Below are 22,650 nucleotides of genomic sequence, written 5' to 3' on the forward strand. Positions count from 1 at the left end.
ATCAAACGGTTTTGTTACTAAGAACAGAAATAGGCAGCAAAATATATAGTTTAACAGACCAAAAGAAAACCAACAATTTACACATATGAAAATGAGTGATAACACTGGAGAGTACAAGACAGGGTACAAATTAAGATAGTGCCCTGTGACACAGGTAACTGAAGTAATTGCTAAGCTCCCCTGCATTATTTTGGTAGGTTTCAGGCCTATTCCAACCACATGCAAACCTGAAAGACACTTCTGTGCTTTTGGAAGAGAGACATAAGTTACAGAATGCACTTTATTTTTAATATCTTCCTGGGCTAGTTAAATAGAGATCATTACATCATTAAGCTACTTGCTACTGGACCACAATTTACATGCCTGGAGACATTCAGTTAAGGAAGTAGTTGATTCTACTGTTTGAAGAATGATCCAAAATGTCTCTAGGTGACAGCGGACTAAAGTATTGTTTTCATTATTTTCCTTTATTTAGAAATTAGAGTAAAGCATGGATTAACACATACTTTCACAACACAGGAAGGAAAGAAAAAAAGTGCTCTGCAGCCAGAAAGAGGTGTAAGCTAGTTTTATGCAGACTGTTTATAAGATAAAGCAGTGAAAGCTTTTCTGATGTTTGCAACAAACGCAGAAAAATTGTTAGTTTCTCTCACTTTGAGCTGGAACTCTGCTATACAGTCCAGAGGAGGAGTACAGGAAGTCACTAAAATGACAAAAATTTCCAAAAGATTAGACTATTATAAAAAAAATTCAGTATTAGTGGTTTTCCATGCTATTAAATACAGATGTAGTTTGCTGTCTTTGCATGTTTTAGCTTCATCCAGTATTGGTTTTGAGTAACTTTTTAATAATTTTCTTCCAGCAGAGACAAAGCCTCAAAGAACACACAATTTTTTTTTTATTTCCAGACCTCCCAGTCAGTGCTGTGCTCCTGTTCGAATTGTTAGAGCAATTCCCAGTAATCCATAGCCTGCTCGAAAAATCACATTCCTAAACATTTTGTTGCTCTGCATGCAGGCAGACTGAAAACTGATGCAGCCCAGCACACGATAAACTTTTAACTTCAGCACAGTTTAGATTTGAATTAGTAAAACCAGAAATCTGTTCGGTCCATACCTAGGGGCATAGCAGAGCAACAGTAGCATCCATCTAGAAACTACTCAGCACAGTACTCAAATTACTGCTACTGTTCTTGGTAACTGAAGTAAGATCCATACTGCAAAACCAGCTTCAGGATCTGGAAGGCCGTACCCTTGCAGAAGAGCATTGCTGGAATTCAAGTTTTAATCTTTCTCCTATGACACAGAGCTGTAAGGATTCCCCACAATAGTTTTTTTTTGCCCTTTAGGCTTCTCAAACAGGCTGAAATATGCCTGTTAGCATAAACACTGTAGCATAAAGGGAAAGAAGCAACAAACTACAAACTGAAGCATCTATATATCTCTCTATCTCTGCTCTCTCCTGCTCTGCTTGATATAAAGTAAACAGCAACTCCACAAATGGAGAGCAGTGAAGATAAGCAGAAGTTGTATTTTCATATAAATTGACAAGAGAAACTTCATTAAAATAGGTATTACCACTTCAAGATTTTTCATTCAGAAATTGGAAGGTAAAGGTTACAATTAAACTGCACTTTACTCCTCTCCCCCTTTTTTCAGATAAGGGCATCAGATTTGTCCTCTTGCTTACATATTCAAAACTGACATACCTTCATAATCTCCCTGTTCGTTTATGGAAAGGGTAAACACATATGGCTTGTCAGGATCTTTGTGGTCAATGTGTCTGAATATAAACTGTAATTGTTCATCTAAAGCAAACACAAACAGAATTAATTAACACCATTAACTTCTGCTGGAAAGTCACAATGATGACTAAAAATCACAATACTAAGCTACAGTTTCAATTAATATTCTTAGAACACTCACAAATTAAGCAACCTTGCTCTCTTTGAAAGACAAATACATTTTAATGTGCCCTATTTCGCCATTTGAGAGACAGTGGTAACACCTGGGCTGGGACAATTCTTCAGTTGTGTAAGCTGGTATGTTCTTCACGACGGAGTCCAACATTAACCACATCGTACATGGAAACTACAGAAGCTACCAAAACTTACTGTGAATTCTGCGTATCTCCAGTCCAAGCCGTTCTTCAAACAATACTTTAGACTTGCACAGTCGTTCCACTCTCTCCTTAGCAGCTTTGGTTTTAGATGATATTACTAGAATTTTAAAAGCCACCATAAATATCAAAGTAAAGGTAAAACAAGCACATAAAAAAATAGAGTAGTAGAAAAGCCCATCAAGAGCAAGTGTTGAAAACAATTCCTCCTCTCTTTAGAAAGATTTACTTATTATCCTTTGCTTACTTTCCTTTTTCTTCATCAACTCTTCTTTAAGCTCTTGGATGCTGTCAGTCAAATCCTTCTTTTGTTCTTCTTCATGATTCAGGTTAGATTTTATTTCTGTCAAGTGCTCTTGATTTTCTGATATGCGTTGGCTCTGCTGGAGAATCTCTGAAAGGAAGCAAGAAAATATGAACATATGCAGCTGATTAATTAGGTCGCTGCTATTTAGCACTTATCTGTGTAGTCTGAGCTGACTCATTTATAAATCTAGTGAAATGCATGCTATCTCAGCTGAAGAGAGAAATCAGCATAACTATACTGAGAGCATCAAAGAAAAGCTTCAAGTGAAAGTTATTCAGAAGAGAAGCTACTAAGTAGGGAGCTCCTCTGATACTTCAGTCAGATGCAATTTGTTTCTGGTGCCAGCACTATATACATCTTCAAAGCATGAGGATGGTGTATCCTGTCCACAGACAAATAATTTGACAGAAAGCAAGGAATGGCAACACTGACTGATACTAGAGTTGCAATTATTTTTACCTGATACTCTGATGTTTAACTACAAAATTCAGAGTAGTGAATCCTAGACAGGCTTACTGAATTCTATTACTGATATGGAAGAGACATAAGTAACTTTAGAATATTTAACTTACTAAGCAATTTACTTTTCCTATTGCAGTCAGCAAGTTCTGGTACTTTGTTGTTTTAAGTACTTAAGAACCAAACCCCTTACACAGAAAGCTTCTACCTGATCTTTATCTTTTTGTATTATCAGTGTTTTCCTACAAATTGCTCATGACTTGCAATTTACATCCTGTAACCAAACATGTTTGGTTTTAATTCCGTCTTCACTCTGATGTTGCCATTTACCTCTTTAAATGGGAAGTTAAACATATTATTCAACTGTATTAAGTTAATTTTAGAACTGTTAGTAACAACAAAAAGACACCATACTATACCACTGCTATACTCCTGAATTTTATCAATCATCAGGTCCCCTTCTTTTAACTTCTTGGACCATTTCTCTGTAATAGAAAGTTATCTCAGTTATCTGAAGAAGTTTGATGGTAATTTGGAAAAAGTAGAGGTAACAGTAACACAGAGCCTTTTTACCTGAAAGCGCTTTTATGGACTCCTTGCATGAATCTCTCAGTGCTAAAGTCTGATTGATCTGTTCAGTGCCATAAACGGCCTTTAATTTGGTCCAAAACTCTTTCATTTCTCTTTCAAAGAGCATTATTTCATCTTCTGTCTTTATATTAGCCATAGTGCTGCAACAGACATGTAAGCGAATAAATAAAATACAGCATCAAGAGAGGCAAGACAACTACCGCAGTCATAATCGCCGGGCAGCCCTCCAGGGCTGCACGTATCCCGTCGGCCCGTCACTGGAACCTCTTCCCATCAGCTGTGTCGTTATCCACACTACAACGCGCACTAACGGTAAGGCCAGGCTGGATGGAGCTCTGAGCAACCTGGCCTAGTGCAAGGTGTCCCTGCCCATGGCAGGGGGGTTGGAACCGGATCTTTAAGGTCCCTTCCAGCCCAAACCATCCTATGATTCCGTTCGCTGCTCCGCCAGCGATGGGTTATCTGTCTCAGGAGGCGGCCGGGCCCGGGCCCGCTTCCCCCCTGCCGCCGGGCCGCTCCCGCCCCTTCGCCGCCCTCCCGCGGGGCTCGCTCCGAGCCGGGCCCGCTCCCCGCGCTCGCAGCCCAGGCCGAGGGGCGGCTGCGGAGGGTCGTGTGTCCCCCCCAGCGAGCTGTTAGCGGCGGTGCTGGGCCAGGGCCGCAGCCTGCCCGGGGGAGCGGGACAGGACAAGCAGCCCCTGCACCCACCAGCTTTCAAACCGCCGGCGCCTTCCCGCCTCCCAACGGCTGCTTTCTAACTGGGCACCGCCTCGCAACAAGCGCGCCGCTGATTGGCTCGGCCATCCTCCCCGCCGCCGCTGGAGCCGCAGGGCCTGCTGGGAGCTGCCGGCGCCGTTGCCACGGTAACGGTCCCCCGGGGCGAGGCGGCGCCGCCATGACGTGAGGGCTGGGCTGGGCCGGGCCGGGCCGGGGCGGGGCGGGCCGGGCGGTGCCCGCCGTGCAGCCGCTCGGGGCCTGCGGAGGCGGTCGGTGACGGTGCTGGGGGGGGGGGGGGTCGGCTGCGAGTCGCTCTCGTTCTCTGGGAAGCGGCTGCTGGGATGGCGCGAGCCGTGTTCTCAGGGCCCCCGGAGGGGGCGGCGGCTGGGCTGCCTGCAGCGCCGGGCCGGGGGCCGGGGGGCCGCCCTGGGGGGCCGGGCGCGGTTCGTGCGAGGGCCTGCTCCGTGCTGAGCGGAGCCGTGCTCGAGTCGGGGAGCAGGCTGCCCGCTTTGCACTCCGCTGAAGCCGGAGCTCGTTTCCAGCGCCTGGCTTATTCACGAAGCGTTGCTGGGGTAAGCTGGTCGTGAGGTTTGTCGCACTCCTGAATTGCCTTGTAATTCCCCAAGCCTGAAGTCTCTCCTAAGTGTAAAACTATGCACCTACCTTTATGACAGCTAAATTTACCTTATTTTATATGTAAGTAGTAGTATATATAAGTAAACAATAAAAATCTAATCTTCAAGGTAGATCTTTGTGATGGGAGACTGACATACGGCAGTAACTGTAGCCCTTTTATGAACAAAACCACAATGCAGCAGCCCTGCCTGTGCCCAGTGAAACACCTGTCATAAGCCTCTGTCATTGTGATTGTCCTTACCCCACCATGCCTAATTTTTCTCCAGTTGGGTATATTCCCTTTTGGCTCTGGATAAGTGCTAGCTTGTGACCCCAGGTAACCAGCCTTCAGCTTACCGTGGAAGCTACTTGCTAACCATTTTGTTACCATAGCTATTGAATTTCTCCTAACTTTAATTTACTGTAGTGCTATTCAGATGATCTCAGAATAATGTGAACTTAGGAAAGTTTTGAGGATTGCTGTCTGAAACCATTAGTTACTCTTCCCCCCCACCAGACCCAGAGCAAAGTCTGAGCTGAGGCCACCAACCATTAGTTGCATTATTCTTCTGTAAACGGTTACTGCTGGTGGATAGCACTTCTACTTAATTGTATTTCTGTCCCATTTGACTTGGACCAACTTCTCCAGATTTCAGTTTCTTCAGCATTAGTCCGAAAACTAATTATGAGACCACTGTTTCTTACCTGCCTCAGATAAATATACTGAGGTTGGGCTGGTTCAAGGATGATTACTTAGCCACGTACAAATTTGGGTGTTCTGGAGCCTGTACTTTGTGGCTTTTTTTGCCTAGGACCATTTCTCTCTTTTTCCCGATCACACCTTAAACCTAGCCATGAATGCTGCCAGTATAAAGTTTAAATATTGCCCCTGACATCACTAGCCTTTGTTATTTGAGCTCATCACTTCCTGTATACAAAATTTTCCCAGCTGCTGGCATTTAGCAAATACAAGTTCATCTAATCTAAACAAATCCTGAATTCTAATCCATAATCTTTTGGTGGGTTCTTCAGTCTGGTCTCTTCTGAATCCTTTCGTTAACATACATAGCTGCTGTGTTCACCCCACAGCAGCTGGCACTAGCTCCAAAATGTTAGGTATCTTTCTTCATCAGTGAGGTTTCTCTGGATTTCATTAGTTCTGTTCCTTTGTTTTAGACTTTCACCAGCCAAAAACTATATACAACCTGTGACATCTACTAGCACAGTCCATACCTTAATTGATCTTTTTTCTGGCTGGTTTGTGAGTCCTTCCTCAGGGTTTTCTAGAGATGCGAACTCACAGTATAACCTACCCTCAGCCTTACTTTCCCTCTATGAACTCCTGCCACAGTCAGCTTGCCAGCTGCGTGTTTAAATGAAGCGTGGTGGTTTTAGCAGGCACTAGTTCTCTGTTCAAACTGACAGCTTTTACCAACCGCAAACAGAAATGTGGCCTCGTGACCTAAACTAGCACAGGTCATACGCTTCTTAAATCCTCGGTTAGGTCTGATTCAAGAGGCTCCATAGTCAGAAACGCTGGCACCTAACCTTACTGTAACTCTAACTTGTTCTGAATGTTTTTTTCTCGATGCCTGTCATACCAAGCCACAGGGTAGTCATGGATGGAAGAAAGTTTGAACAGTGATTTACTCTATTTCTAGCTCTATGAGCTTTGCTGGAGACAATGTAATTGTACCGCGTACCCCTTTTCTGCATTTGCCAGCTCTTCACAGATGTCTTTGTAACCCTAGGGTGCTTCGTTAAACTTCAGGGTCTGAGACGTACGGTTAACCTGCAATCAAACTGAAGGGCAAGCTATTGCCAACAAAGATCTGTTGCTTTATGTTATTGCTAGCTCAAAGTCCATACTGGCCTATTCCAGTGCTGGGTTAAGGTGTAGGTGAGAGGTGTAGTGCAGGGTCGGAGAGCTACTGCAGATTGGGTGGAAACTGCTAAGGGAACACAAAATTGAAGAACTGGTGCTAACAGACTCAGCCACTTCTCTTGGCAGGTTTCTGACCTCACTGGGCTATGGTTGGCATAGGGCTGGCTTCAGGGATTACAGAATGGCAATAAATAAGGCAGTAATCTTATTGGAAAGGGAACAAAAAAAATACAGTGGAGATTGTGGCCCTTATGGGTCCAGACTCCATTTCTGCTTGCGGTTTATGGAACTTGAAGGATTTTTATTCGCTGTTAAACTCTAGGTTGCTTGTGATTTCTAACAAGTAGCTTTTCATACTTAAAATTGCAACAACTAGAATTCCTTATATGTGACTTTTTGATTAACATGTCAGAATTGTATTCCAGGCATTGTTTGTATCATTTACACTGTTACACATAAAAACACACACAAATATAAACAAGTATTAAGGTCTGGCAGTTACTGTTCTATTGCAAACACAAGTTTTGTTAGTTTCCTGTATTTGCATAATTAACTTTATAGCAAGGAATAATGACAGTGTAGTAACTAGGAAAGATTAGATTAAGGTGGCAGACCCAAGAGAAAGCAACTGGTTCATGTTAGCGATTGCTAAACCTCTACTGGTCAGTCCAACCCTAAAGAAGCCTGACTTTAATTAGGGCTGCCTGGACCCAGTGAGGAATGCTTGAGGGAATAAAATATGAAAAGAAAGAAAGAAAGAGCTTGAAAGATTCTTCTCTTCCTAAATCTAAAATTAAGATGTATCTTCTCAGTGTTCCATTTGGAAAATACTCATACCTAATAAAACAGCTGTCAGTTGTCGTACACAATGTCTGCTTGTGAACTTACTAAATTGCTAGTTAATCCTTGTAGCTGGTCCAGTGCCAATGAAAACACTGATGTGGAAATTAACGTTATTGTTCAAGTAAGCATAATGTACCAGAAAGTTAGACATAGTACATAGGCCTCCATTAACAGTGTTTTAGAAAATGTTTGCTTTGATGTCTTTTCCTTCCCTTGCAAACATTTGCTTAACAACATCTGATATCCATTATGTAATATTTGCTCTAATATGTAGGTGTTAAGCAGCTGTAAACATTTTATCCTCCCTTCAGTGAATCATCAACATGATTCTTGGTTCTACATTATTGCCAAGTATATATAGATTTTTGGATAGCCTTTGGTTTTGTGTGTCTTGGAAAATAAAATAAATCAAGAAAATATCAATAAATTTAAAACTCTTTATATGAACAGATGGCATTTTAAAGCTTTTTGCTTTGCACTAAGAAATCATTTGATCATGTGAAAGCCTAACCTTAGTTCTATAATATCAAAACAAGTGAAAGCTTTGATTTAAAAAATTTATTGTATACACATTCTGACCATTTTGTACAGATCACTAGTTTTCCACACAATTCCACATACTAAAATATCGCAAATAGTTGTATTTCATCTGTTGTCTCAAGTGGCTGTGAAATAACTTAAGTGCATTACAGAAGCGTTATGCAGTGCTTTGCATAGGAAGGAGGGGAAAAAAGCCTGTTGAAGAGGTATTTCTCCTCTGTTAGTTTGAATGAGTTATTAGACATAGTATTTCAGGACATGTTTTGCCATCATTTCTCAGCTGGTTACTAGAGCTAGGGAAGTCTTAGACTTTTATAGATTGCCAGATATCACAGGCAGGACGAAAGATCACTCGCATGTCAGTTGTTGATTGCCTCTTGGGTGAAGCAGGGTCATTCCACCACGAGAACATCACCTGAACTGCCTCTCTTGCAGGCACCTGCTTACCTGTTCCAAAAACTTCCTGCTTTCTGTTTTGTAGATTGTGGATTTGGGTTGGGGTTTTTTTAAACGTGTTTTGTAAACATGGCTCCTCTGGTATGTCTAAGAGGTGGATGTAGGAGCTTCTGAAACAGTCAGAAAGAATATAGGAAAAAATTAAAGCTTATTTATTTTTGCTATTAGCTGTTAGTCTTCATTATGTCTAAGGTGCTTATCTTTCTATCTAAGCAGAAAGATAATTAGCAGCATATGAAACAGCAGCAAAATTTTTAAAATTAATGTCAGGAGCCCTTTAGCATTTATACAAAAGAGGTTACTTCACTGAAACATTGCCAAGACATACATCCAAATATTACGTTAAAGTCTCTGGAGAACCAAAGTGTGCCGGAGTGGTTCTGTCTGAAGAAGAGTTCAGCCTGAGCAGATGCAGCAGTATCCCAGTGGGTAACATGGGCAGGTGTTTTTATTCTTGTAAATAAAACAAACATGCAAAAAAGTTATTGCAATGGTGCTGCGCAGCCTGCATCAGAGAGGCAATGTTTCTGATACTACTGAGCAACAATGGTGGCATTAAAGAGGGACTGGAAAGTGATCTGTTTTATTACTTGGTAGACTCTCCTGAGGACATCAAATTGTATCCTGATGGAAACTTACTTATCACAAAATATTTTTCCTAATAGAACAATAGTTATTTAGACTTAACCTCATCACAGTTGCTGTTTTAACCAAATACTGGAAGTAAGATGGCTGTTACCCAGCCACTGGCTGACTTGGCATTTACAGTCATGTTCAAAGCTAATTATTCTTTATAAACTAGACTGAAAAACAGAAGAAAACCTCAGACTTTCCACATTTTTGCATCCTGAGCCCAGACATCTATAAAAGAGTGGGGTTTGTTGTTGTTGTTATTGTAAGTCCTACTTATCTTTATTGTAAGTCGTACTTATCTTTAAAGGAGAGATACTTTTGCAGCAAAAAAAATGTAACAAATGGACATTTTCTCTAGTAATAACATATGAAAAGTTATTTGGGAGAGTTGTTTCTAAACAAGTAAGTTCTTGGGAAAGAACTGGGAGAGGGAAAACTAATTCCATCAGTTCATTTATATCATAGCTCCCTCGTGGGTCACCCTGAAAAGCTATAAGCTGTATGGCTTAGCAAGAAACAAACCTCCCCAAATATTGGCAGCTAAAAAGCTAGGAAATATTTATTGTTGAAATATCCTGAAATTTTGATTTTGAAAGGGTTTTCCCTGAAATCAGGTGATACCAGTTGAAGTATTTCAGTCAATGTACAGAAAAATGTTGTAGTAGTTATTCAGAAACAGTACATAGAATTCTAAATCTCTTTTCAAGGTTTTCTACATGGCTCAATGCAATGAAACTGGTAGCAATAAACATATGGGATTTAAATCTGCTAAAAAGTTTCTGAAAACAGACTATTAATGGCTAAAGTAAATGTGAGGCTGTGTCAGGAAGAGACGTCTTCTAAGTCCATTCAATTGTCATGGCTTATTTGTTGAATCTACTTAGTGTTTCCGTGTGACTTCCCCGACCACACATCATAAAGCCCTGTTAAGCCGTTAAGTCTCTCTTCAGCAAACCAGTGAAGTAGTTCATATCTTTGTCTCCACAGCTTGTATAGTTTAGCTTGAAGTGCCACGGAGGAAGCAGTGGGGCAGTGCGCAGTGCGTATATACAGCTGCTTTTGGTTTCTGATTTTAATTGTTTCAGCTACGTAGATATTTAATAGATAGAATATATGCGTATTTCTGAATATTAGAGCCTGATAAAGAACTGACGTTCTCCTCTTGCCACTGTGGTATCAGGTGGTGGTATCAGCAGGCTTTTGGTAGCCATTTAATGTCATGTGGAAAAATGTTCCTCATGTAGCCACCTCACAAATGAACGTAATCTTTTCCTGTGCAACAGTTATTAGTACTACTGTTGATAAATCTGATGTGCTATTACATTATTTGCTGTATACTCTTAAAATCCTGCTATCTGACAGAATCTCGATTGTGGAGTCTCCCTCTCTGGAGATATTCAAGACCCACCTGGACAAGGTCCTGTGCAGCCTGCTGTAGGTGACCCTGCTTCGGCAGGGGGTTGGAGTAGGTGACCCACAGAGGTCCCTTCCAACCCCTACCATGCTGTGATTCCTCTTGGCTGTTTTCCCTGGAGTCCCCAGTGCTTCATTAGGGAATACTTCAGGGAAATACTGGTAATCGTGTGTTCCCAGCCATGCTCTGGTCTGTGAAGCAGGCCTCGGGTCTCGTTTCTGCTCGGCTGGGCAGCGAGGAGGGGGCTGGCGGTGGCCAGGCTGCCGCTCCTCCTGGCAGAGGCATGTGGGACTCGCGTCCTCTGAGCAATATGCAAGAATGGTGATACTGGATGGGATGACTTGGAGACTAAGCTTCATCTGCGGTCGGTCCTGCATTCACGTGGCCTCTTGTACAAAGGAAACATTTGCTTTTCAGTGCTTGGAGAATATTTCTGCTTTAATCATGAATCTAGAGCTCAACAGCATCATTGATGTATGGATGCTGTTTGTATTTTCCATGACTGCAACTGTGTTGTGCAAAGTATTAGACACAGCATGGTAGCCAAATTCTATTTCAAAGTGAAATGTACAGCTTTAATGACAGCTCTGCAAAGACCAGTTATTTGTGTAGTCTTTCTATGCTTTATACAGGCAACACTTAATGAAGTATACACATTGCTAATGTCCATCCTGCAGAGAAATGAACTGTGAAAAAATTCAAGCAAACATGTTCCAACTGTTCATACAAAGGATTGCACCAGTCACGCATTGTGCTTCCACAAAACTTTCCCCACAATTTGCTGCTGCTCAGCATGTACTTCACTTAGTTTCCTCCAATTAAAATTTGCAAATAGAAAAGCTTTCCAGTGCTGACAGACTCATGTGCTTTCCCGGAGATTTGGAGACACGTGTTCCAGGAATGGCTGGGTACACCACAGCAATACAATATAAAGGCAACGTCAATCACCTTCTCTCACTTTTTAATAGCTCCCCGCCATCGTTCTCATTCTCCATCACTAGAAACTTAATCTTAAAGGACCTTTACTATATTTCAAGTACAGTTTAATCCATTTAGATGGATCTCCTTCATAGCAATGGCGTGCTTATCATTCAGCATTTACAGAGGGACTACAGGGCTTACCAGGATTTCCTTAATTTTATGTCGCATGTTGGTGATCCCCGGAATATATTCTCAGTTTATTTTCCTCTTTGGTTTCAGCTCAACCAAGTGGTTGGTACTAAAATGATATGGGTGGCAGTCATTGGTGATTGGTTCAACCTCATATTTAAATGGTAAGAAGTTGGATTTATTTTAAAATATGGTATTTTTAATGATGGTTACTATATGTGCCTCAAGTTTAGAAAACTTTTTGTGAATAATGTACTAGTAGACTTTCCCCTGTAATTATAAAACAGGAATTCACAGTGAAGGTATTTAAGATATGTTTTAAATGGTATTTGATAAGACAAGAAGAACCTATAGAACTGTTACAGAATAGTTTTGGCAATATAGCTCTTATTCATTGTGAGATTATTTATTGTGCTTTGCTGAGGCCTTCTTACATAAAAATCTTTTTATCGCGCTTATGCTTCATTTTATTTTTTTGTCAGGATTTTGTTTGGCCATCGCCCGTACTGGTGGGTGCAAGAAACAATGATTTATCCCAATCAGTCAAGCCCATGCCTTGAACAGTTTCCTATAACATGTGAAACTGGACCAGGTAAGAAATTACATTGGAGATTACATTGGTACATTTAATAGAGATAGCGACTTTCTGGGGGGAGAGGATGTGACTTATAAAGACCTTACATGATCTACAAATCTCAGAGCTCGTGTTTAAAATAGCACCAAAACACAAGAAGATAAAAAGGAAGAAATAAAATGTGATAGCTGTTTGATTGCTGTGTGACAAGAATGTTTACTTCATTGCCTTTAAACAGTGCAAAGGAGGGGAATTTGGCTTAAAAATAACCCCTACTAGAATGAACCAGCGTATTGGCAAGGAATTTTCACAAATCTTGTGTTAAAGGTTCAGGAACAGTGATTCACCTGCTTTGTGAGGTCACTTTTAGGAACAGTTGCAGTGCCAAAGACATCAGCTTGGGGAGAGAAATTCCACATTGTTTCAGAGTGTTCCTAAACAGAGCAGGGGGCTGTTGAGTTTGAGGGCTTGTGCACTACTGCAAGAATTATTCAAACCACAAAAACTAGTAGGTGGTTCAGTGTAAATAAAAATAGTAGCAACGATTGATCATGTAATGTATCACAAGTGGAAAATAGAACCCCTCTTCCCAGAACCAGACAGTGGCACGGAATGCGGGGGGTGGGGAGAGGACTGAGGAGGGTGTACAAATATATGGAAAAAAACAATCTTTAACAAAATGTACCTTTTCAATATATTTTTACTTTTTTATATCTCATTGACTTCTCTGTGGAACTCGAATGCCATACTGCTGAAGTTAAATGAGTTTGTGCAACCCTAATATGTGAAATAAGGTAAACTTGGTTGGAGCTAACTGACTGAATGTAGTTTAATTCATTGTACAAGAAAATACTGACTGTGGAAATGAATGTGCTTTGCTCCTCGTCAATGCCACTGCAAGCTTTTAAGTGGTTTGCAGAGCTGTATTTTGTTAACAATATCCGGCATTATATCCCACTGTATATCCCACTCCTATTGAACGAGAAGCTTAAGCCCTTGCATCAGGCAAGGTTTAATAATGCCTGGTGTGTACATGATCTGCAGTCTGTTTTGAGTGGATTCATTTGGGACCTAACCCAAAGTATTAAGGTCCTTCAGATCTTCTCAAAAGCCTGCAGAACTGAGCCCATTCAGCACGATGTAGCTCCAAGCCCTGGCTAAGGAACCAGAGGGTTTCATTTTGATTTGTTGAGCCAGAAGGCCTTTCTTCCTATTACTTTCTTCCTGAAGTAACAAGTCATTCCTATTTCTGTCCAGCGGGTACCACTGTCATATTGATTCCATATTTAAACTTACAATGACCACATTTCCTCCCACCTCCAGATTTGCCCTTGACCATTGACGGTATCTGTTACTCACCTGTTCCTCATTAACAAGAGGAGGTGCAGTCAGTGCGGCTGTTAGGTGCACACAGTCATTGTGGGAGCTTACAGGGTACTCCACACACTCTTAAAACATGAATTTGTGTGAAAAGATGAGACAAGCAGCCACAGACATGAGAAGGGCATATCCAAATATTGCTAGGATAGCCTGAACCTCAAACTCTGCGGCTCAACAGAAGGACAGGCTGAGGGAACTGATTGTATGACTACATGGCAAGCAATCTAAGGCCTGGATTTGTTTTGTACTTCTGGAAAGAACTGAACTAAAACCCTGCAGCCATCCTTTCTCTGGTATTTGTAAGGTTTTAAGAACATAAACCATAAGGTGGAGTTTATGCTCTTTCTAGTGGGTAATCTGCAGATGAACTATGAAACATTTTTCCTAGATGACCACAAACAGAAGCTTTCCCAACGCTGATACACAACATTATGGTTTCCTTATCAGTGACATTTGTTCTGTTGTGGGGTTCACAAGTGTACGTCTGTTACAAAATTAGGTCGTTAGCATGCCTACTAAAGATACTGCCAAGCAGCACACTGAAAATTAGTGCAGGGAGCCAGAAATCATTGTGCTTGTCCTCCCTGCACATTCCTGCTTTGCTGCTTCACTGAAATATTCTTTTGCTTTGCAAGCTACTGTATAGTGCTAAGTCATAACACATTCTTCAGCCAAAATGATTTCTTCTGCCAGTGAAATAACCCTGTCCCTTTTACTTCTCTTTTGTCTCCACAGAAAGCCAAGCTGTAGAAGTCTGGTATAGACAGATTCCAATGATTTTGTTTCCTCTCCTTCCCTGTTTCAATTTGTTGAATGTAAACCTGGTGAACAGGGGAAAGGAAGTGACAGAGTAATTTTAGGAATCGTTTCCCTTGCATCATGCCAGCATACTTAGCATACAGAGGAGCAGATAAAAGGCAGCCTGGAAGGGTCATTTAAAGTCATCCTGGTACTTTAATTTAGACTGTTACAAAGAGCTAAATCTCTATTGCTCCCCTTAATTATGAGGTAGCCTATTCAAAACCTATCTCATCTGATCCTCATGTATAACATCTATGTAGTGTGCTACAGCCCTAAGAGAGTGCTGGATGCTCTATTTTTGAAATCACAATCCAAATCCAAGTCGTGGAAAAATACTATTCTTTCCAAGCAGGATACCAGCTCACACCAATGGAAGATGGTTAAGCTGTTACCCACTTGATTTCAGACAAATGTTCTGGATTCCATATGGATGAGTCTTCTGAAAAATTTGTATGGGGAAAATTAACTTTTGACAAGCAATTGACATTCTTTCAGCCTTTGCTAACCATTTTCTTTCTAAGTGATTAGGTGCCTGGGTAACTGCGAGTAGACATTTGCTATACGACAAATGTTACAGTCATCATTTTTAAGCTTGAATATTTCTTTTTTTTTTTTTACTAGGAAGCCCATCTGGACATGCCATGGGATCTTCCTGCGTCTGGTATGTAATGGTCACAGCAGCACTTAGCTACACCGTTAGACGGAAAGATAAATCAGCAGTTACCCTTCACAGGTCAGTGTCTTTCCATTGTTCTCATACAGGTACTTCTTTATATACAAGCTATGTTTTTAATAGGCTTATTTTAACCAAATAGTCATAGTCTGTGTTGTCCAGTTTGTAAAAAAAAAAAAAGAACAACTCTTTATTATGATCTACTTCAGACAAAGCATATTAAGATGATTTGTCCATTTGTATAGGTTGATATTTATTACCTTATGTTCGTTGCATACAGTATCTCTGAATTGGCTCCTATTAAAGGTCATGTCACGTCTTCAGCACTGGAAGTTTTGAATTCTATTAATTATCCTTACATGTTGGATCTTCTGGTTAGTACATAAATTTACTGCTTTGATGGTAGTCCTTCTTACCTCATTTTAAAGCAAAAGCACATAATGTTGGCAAAGTTCAGTGTAATGTGTTATTCGGCTCTTGGGGAAGTCTGAAAATTGCTTAGATGGCTGTTCTTTCCAAGCCTGACAAGATGGTTCGCATACTATGTGAATTTTGTCAACAAATAATTGAACTTTTGCATTTAAGTATGACTTGATGATGAGAAATATGTTCAAGGTACTAGTGCTAATTTAACTTGCCCATTAATGATTTTCATCACTAAAACCATGATGGTGTCTTGGACCTGAAACTACTGGGGTCTGTTCGTGCAGCCCTAGATGTGGGTGGAAGAGCAACCACTCTTGCTAAGTGTTTGAGTACTGGCTTCCAGTTCTTGACCAACTGATTCTAAACTTCTCTACTTGTAAACCTCTGCTTGCTAAAAATATAAGCCTTACAGGAACAGGTCTAGTGTAAATTACTAGGTGAAATATCTTGTCTTAATTTTTAAGCATCTTCCTTTTCCCTCTTAGACTGACATGGTCATTCCTCTGGAGTATTTTTTGGATTATCCAGATCAGTGTATGCATCTCGAGAGTATTCATAGCAACACATTTCCCTCATCAAGTTATTCTCGGAGTATTTGCTGGTAATGCTGCTATTTTTTCTTTTCAATATCCATGCAAAATCTGAAAAAAATGAAATATGAGAAAAGGCAAGAGATTTTTAGTAGTGCTTCTCAGCTTGTAGCTCTAGTTGTGCTCTCCACTCTCTGAAAGATCAAGGACTTGATGATAGTTTAAAGGTAAAATCTGTGAGGTAGTATGTATCCGCTGTCTTTGTCATTCTCACAGGGAGCGAGCCCTTGTCCGTGTGCCAGTTGATGCAGTCTGTGTTATGTCCACACTGCCACAGACTAGCGCTATCTGGTTTGTACTGGCTGCGGCTGATCTTTATCTGTGCGGCCTGTGTGGAAGGGGTCAGAGAGGAAGTTGCTCCTATAGGGTCCTGACCGTTCCTCCCTGGAGGAAGCGATTTGGTTCACTTCAAATGGTGTCGAGGCACAAATTAGTGTGTGTGCAGTGTGGACAAGCACGGGGCCAGAGACCTGGGGCAACACAGACAAAAAGGCAAATTAGCAGTGCAAACCTTCCACGGTGATTTAAGGAGCTGAAGTACATTTTTCAGTTAGGTAAACATGTTTCAAATTAGTATTTAGGGAATTCAAGCTATGAACAATCTCTCTCGTGTCTGTCTGGTTCTAAGGAGGGTGACCAGAGCATTGGGTGGGAGCTGCCTGCTTCCGTTCTCTTTCATGGATGCAGAGCAGCCTGGGCAGCACTGGCTGACGGCTTGCAGTCCAGCTCTCCCTTTTCACAACCAGGGTAAAATGCCTAAGAAGGAAAATAGGTGTGTTCTGTGTCTTTTCCTTCAACATTCCAAGCCTGTGTGGGAGCTGGTATTGAATTCGGCATCGCTGGGGCCAGTCTTTGAGTGGGGGGCTCTTTTGGAAAAGAAATGTTCTGCTTGACATCGAACATTTGATAAGTTGTCATCTGAGAGATGCAGTCAGGCCTAAGGTATGCCTCACATCAGAAGCATGCAGTGCTTGGTATTTAATTGCTTTTTTTCCAAATTAGCAGTTTTGAGTGAGAGAAACAGTTTTGTAATGTACTGTAGAAGTAGTAAATTGTGCATGTATGTGTGTGTATATATACACATATATATATAAAATATATAGATAGATTCTTCTGTCTTCAAAAGTCAAATTCTACAGGAGCACTGTAAAAAGTGTTCCTTCAAAGTACAAGTGTGTTGTTCCATGTAACACTGAGTTTCTCATCCGCAGGCATTTTTGTGGCAGAAGCATTTGAGCATACCCCTGCTATTCAGACAGCAAGCTTGAGAATGTACATGAAGACAAACTTGTTTCTTTTCGTCTTTGCCCTTGGCTTTTATCTAGTCCTTAAGCTTCTCAATATTGACTTGCTATGGTCTGTGCCAAAGGCCAAGAAGTGGTGTGCCAACCCAGACTGGATAAACATTGACACAACTCCATTTGCTGGACTGGTGAGGAATTTAGGTGCGCTCTTTGGCTTAGGTCTCGGAATTAACTCTGAAATGTTCATCTCGAGCTGCAAAGGTAAAAATAGCTGTAGGATAAGTTTCCGCTTATTGTGTGTAGCTGCTTCTTTAGCTACACTGCAGCTGTATAATTTCGTTAAGATACCTACTCATACTGAGTATTTGTTCTACACTCTCTCTTTTTGTAAGAGTGCAGCTATGCCTCTGACTGTAGTTGCCTTGGTTCCGTACTGTGTTCACTCGTTAATGAGGACAGCTGAAAAGAAACTTAATTAGATTAAGTTTTCCAAATGGTTAGCAATATGGGGATGGATATGAACTGTTCAAGAACCCTCCGCAAGGGCAGTTTTGCTGTCTCGTTTTAACCAAGGGGGATGCCACTGCATCTTTGATGTGTTCCTGGTAAGTAACCAGTACATCCAAAATCAGTACATTCAAGAGTGACTTTGGCAGCTCAGAAATATTAATGGCTGATTTTACTCCTAGAAATATTGCAATCACACTGCAGTATGGTTAGAAATGACCCAGTATTCGGGGTCATAATGAAGTTTTAAAGTATAATCAACAGTTTCATTTAGCTGCTTGGTGGTCTTTTAGTTCTGTCCATCTCCAGCTAGATGGTGCTTCGAGCCTCAGTTGTATATAGTGATACTCAATATTTAATTTTTTTATATATTGATATTGCGTATTAAACTGCTAGATAATGGTGTGACAGTATCACACCACCAACAGCTGTACAGTTATACTCAGACACTGTGAAAAAGGCCAGCGTAGTTATAAACAAGGCTTTAGATTTAACTTATTGAGCTTCCTGAGCAAAACAGCTTCTGATTAAGCCAGGTGAGAAAAAAATAAAAGGTTACTTCAATTAGATACTGCAGAATGTATTTTTGCGTTACTCTGTGTGTTTTGTCATTTTTACTTTTTGAAAGTGTTCACATAAATCAGGAGTGATACAGGTTACACCTTTGATATTGAAAATACGTAGATATGGTGTAACACATCTTTGGGTTCTGTACATCTACACAGAGCAACAAATGAAGAAAATCGTCCATAATGAAATTATCTTAGCATATCACCTCAAGAATGTTGTTCATGCTCCTGTATTGCAAAGGTAAATTAGTCTCATTCTCTCAGGTCAAGAGTCACAAGCTGCAGTCACTGTTACTGACTGTGTAAATCATGAAAATGTGATTGCAGATGAAGTCATTGCAATTTGTATTCTTGTCAGCTTGGTTTACCTAAGCAGACAAGTACCTTAATATGTTAAATATATGTTTGCTGTATAAAATGGATGCTCTAAATAGGCAAAGGCAGGTACTTTCCCTTTTTATTCATTACTTAGAACCTACTGTTGCATATTACCTTTTGGTGCACAATCTTTAGGCAATATTTTGCTGATACCATCTCATAATACTTAGTGTACAAGCAACATAAGGCTTAATATGGGTAGTAAGGGCTCTGTATGTATAATCAGATAGCAATAAGGCTTAGAAGATGTGAACATGATATTGCTACAGGACTTCCAGTTAGTTGTGGGATCACTGAAATGGAAAGAATCTTATTTAATTGGGAGAAGAAGGTGAGTAGTTTGAGTTGGCCCTTGGGACTGAGTGTGATACAAATTACCAATGCAAATCTGAAACAGGCATCCTTATTTAAAAGCCTACTAAGACTACCTTGACTTAAGAAAATTAATCATCTGGTTTTAACAGTCAGAGGAGTATTCTGCTTTATGCATCTCCTGATATCTTCTTTAATGATTCTCTGAACTTTTTTTTGCACAGCAGCTGGCCTGAAACCCGTCTTTTCTATAATTGTGACTGCTTAAGCAAAATGACTAAGCTAATAGGACTAGAAACAAATAATGAAGACAGCCAGCTATGACAGAGATTTTTCCCGTGTTCAAGTTGTTCTGTGCTTTGTTATTCCCTGCCAGTGAGGTGACCTACAGAGGCATCACAGAACGCTAGGAGGTTGCTCTGGCTGTCCTTCTGTTCTTCACTCCTGGCCCTCGGCAGGGGATTCTTTGTGCGCAGCCGCCTGTGGCTCTGGCAGCTGTGTTTGGGCCTGCTGGCAGTGCTGGCTGTTTTGAGCTGGGAGTTGCGGGCGACATCACGTTTTGAAGCTCCTAGTACGTGGCGGGCTGTGCTTCCTGGTACTGACAGAGAATCTCAGTGCCACTGTTGGGATAGGCAGAGCCATCGATGTAGAATGACAGCTGGCGTTTCTGCAGTGCTCTTCTAAGTACCGTACAGACCCGTAACGAGACGTGGGCTCCCGCTCGCTTGCTTGGCATGTCCTGTTAGTTCAGCCTGCAACTGCAGTGCTTCAGGGAAAGGGACAAAGACCAGCCTCCTCTCTGACCCACCGCTCATGCTTTCTGCAACTATTAAAACATTACTAAAACCAAAAATGGTGGGAAAACTGAATAAATGGTTAGTTTTATTTTGCCAGTAACTTCAGCAGTTAACCTGTTGATAAAGCCATGGCAGTAGAATGAGACACTTTCTGCACAGCTGAGTGTGTTGGGTTACAGAGTTTTGTGCAGCTGCCTGAAGAATCTCCAGAGAGGACTCCTGAAACGTCAGAGCTAGCCTTTTCCAGAGTGGTGGGGTAAACAAGTGTCTTGAGATAATCTTGATATTTTGATAGAATTAGTATTGCAAATCAGGAGCCAGCCATTTAGTTCATACAGTGAAATAGGTCTGCGTGTCCCATAGTCAGGCTTCAGTGAATTTATCATAGTTGAAAATTACACTTCAAGCCTTATTTAATAAGATTGTGGGGCACCTGAACTAAGAGCTCTCAGATTGTTAAACATTTAAACTGTAACTTCACTGGGCTTTTGCAGCTCTTTATATTGTTAATATTTGGAACAGTTACAGAGCATAATACACTTATACAATGATGGGCTGAACTACTCAACCTGGTCTGGGCCACGAGACCCGCTTTTGAATTAATCTTTCCCAATCTAGCAAGGAGGGTGGAAAGTGCTTCACTGGTCCCCTTGCTCCCACTAATGGGATCCTAGGAGATCTTTTGACTTGGAGATGCCCAAATTCGGATAACGCAATTCCAGAAGTCCTTCCATCTGTCTGCAGAAAGATTCACACTAGCCAGAAGTTAGATGAGGAGAAAGTGTCCCTCACGCTGGCAGGTTGGCATTGCATTCAGCTCACAACACTCACTTTTGCTGATACGCAGCTTGTCGTCTTCCCCATTCGCTGTTCGGCCTTCCCGATGGAAGGGCTCTGGCCCCAGACAGGCTGTTCCTACTCAGAGCAGTCTCGTTGGAGCATGGGCTGTGTTTGCACTCAGGTGCCATCCCACTGCAGTATCATGGCTGTATTTATCCAGAGGAACAGGGTAGCTGCAAAACCAGGTAACGCAGCTGCCAGGGAGCATGCGGAGGAACATACAGCAGGACGCACAAACGATGCTGTCGGCGGCTTCTGTCAAGACCAGTGACTCGGGGCTGGCTCTGAAAGACGCACGCCAATGCCTCTGGGTCTGCTCAGGCGTCTTGTCACCAAGCTCAGGGCTGGAGATCTTGCCTGTGAGGCAGCTGCAGAGGAAAGGCCAGTGCAGCTCTGCCCCGAGCGGTCCCTCAAGGCTTGCTGCTCATGCCCAGACACACCGTGTAGCCCCGCTTGCACTGCAGTCCCTTCCCATGGGTACTGGAGGGCTTTATAATCAACTGGTTCTCAATGGCACACCAGGCACCAAGTGGCAGGAGGTGGCACCCAAGAACGTGTAAGACCAATGCCACAGTTTGTGCACACCGTGAGTGCCTTCGTTGTACAGGCGTACTTCCCACTACCTAGCTCCCAATATTTACTAGCTGCCTAAAAATAGGATGGTGTTACAGTGAAGAGCAGTAGTAGCACCTCCCAGCTGGGCCCATGTCACTGTGCTCCTGCCAGGCGATGGCAGGCTCCCTTGCAGGTGGGGGCTAGTGTAGTTGCATTGGCCTTTCCAACAGCTCTGTCCCGCACAGCAGACCCTCATTACAGACATGATCTAAATACATAGAAATACTCATCATCTGCTGCAAGATACTCACACACCTGTCTGAAGGGTAAGACATGAAGTGCTAAAGCTCAAGAGCTTGTAAAAGACACAATTATTGGTATAATTTGGGCCATGAAAGTGGTGTCCTTTAGGAAAAAGAATTATGGAATAAGTACACATACTAATTGTAGTTTTTAATGAAGAGCAGTTGTTTTTCAATGGCCTTAAATACTAATATAAATTAAATATCATATAGGTATGTCAATAGGTTATTGATGGGCATTCTGTCAATAGTTTCAGTCCTGAGCCATCCAAACTAATTATTGTTCTAAAACATTAAAGGGCTAAAAAGGTTAAAACAGATGACAAATAAAGCAGCTTCTTTTTTTACTCTCAGTTAAGGAGTAAAATACAGGTTTCCTTGGGAAAATAACATTTTGGTGTCAGCTATGTGATTTCAGTAGGTTCTGTTGAAGTAATTCTGGTAACAGAGTTGTGCAAAAGTTGAAATTGTTTTTTGCTGCCTGGAATTAGGGGATATAGCCTAATAAAGTTTTCACGCTTCCAGCTCTATTCAAGTTTCAGCAGTTAGTACTGTTCTGTATTTTTTTAAGAGAATTCGTTGTGGTGTGATTTGTTATAAAGTGGGTGAACCCCCGCAGCTGCAGATTTTTGGAAATGGGGAATGACTTTTGCAGTTATATTGTATTACTCAAACTCAAGATTTGAATTTTGAGACTTTAATTTAGACTTTCTGTGTATCTGTTTTGTCTCCAAGATCCCAGTCACTAAAGGGAAGAGTCCTGTTGTCCTGCAGACAATAACCAATAACATATTTCAGAGAAACAGGCAGTAGACCTTGTAATAAACTGTTAGAGATACACGCTTCTGCCAGAAGGAGATACTTCCTGACCTTTGTCATTTCTGAGCGAATTGTTGTCTGTTTATCAACTCTGCTTAATACAAACAGATAGCTAATTATGGCTAATTTTTTTCCCACCTTTACTGCATCTATTTATGGTTTCTGTAAAAATACTTATCATTGTCTTGCCATCTGAAA

The 22,650-nt window shown here is 41.4% G+C and overlaps 2 protein-coding genes across 2 annotated transcripts; one reads left to right on the top strand and one right to left on the bottom strand.

Annotated features, from left to right (window-relative positions):
* SPC25 (SPC25 component of NDC80 kinetochore complex) lies at positions 1-4,235 on the bottom strand. The gene is made up of 7 exons (XM_075430455.1): positions 4,181-4,235; positions 3,458-3,615; positions 3,304-3,369; positions 2,366-2,512; positions 2,114-2,218; positions 1,709-1,807; positions 1-703 (listed from the first exon to the last, which is right to left on the bottom strand). Exons 2-7 carry the CDS (start codon positions 3,609-3,611, stop codon positions 570-572), a joined length of 705 nt encoding a protein of 234 aa, XP_075286570.1. The 5' UTR covers positions 3,612-3,615; positions 4,181-4,235; the 3' UTR covers positions 1-569.
* Positions 4,236-11,584: 7,349 nt separating this feature from the next.
* Positions 11,585-22,275, top strand: G6PC2 (glucose-6-phosphatase catalytic subunit 2). Its single transcript, XM_009934069.2, has 5 exons — positions 11,585-11,849; positions 12,168-12,277; positions 15,062-15,173; positions 16,025-16,140; positions 17,341-22,275. The coding sequence occupies exons 1-5, from the start codon at positions 11,632-11,634 to the stop codon at positions 17,850-17,852; spliced, it is 1,068 nt and encodes a 355-aa protein (XP_009932371.1). The 5' UTR covers positions 11,585-11,631; the 3' UTR covers positions 17,853-22,275.
* The last annotated feature ends 375 nt before the right edge of the window (positions 22,276-22,650 follow it).

This window comes from Opisthocomus hoazin, chromosome 9 (assembly GCF_030867145.1).
Source record: "Opisthocomus hoazin isolate bOpiHoa1 chromosome 9, bOpiHoa1.hap1, whole genome shotgun sequence".
Taxonomy (NCBI): Eukaryota; Metazoa; Chordata; class Aves; order Opisthocomiformes; family Opisthocomidae; genus Opisthocomus; species Opisthocomus hoazin.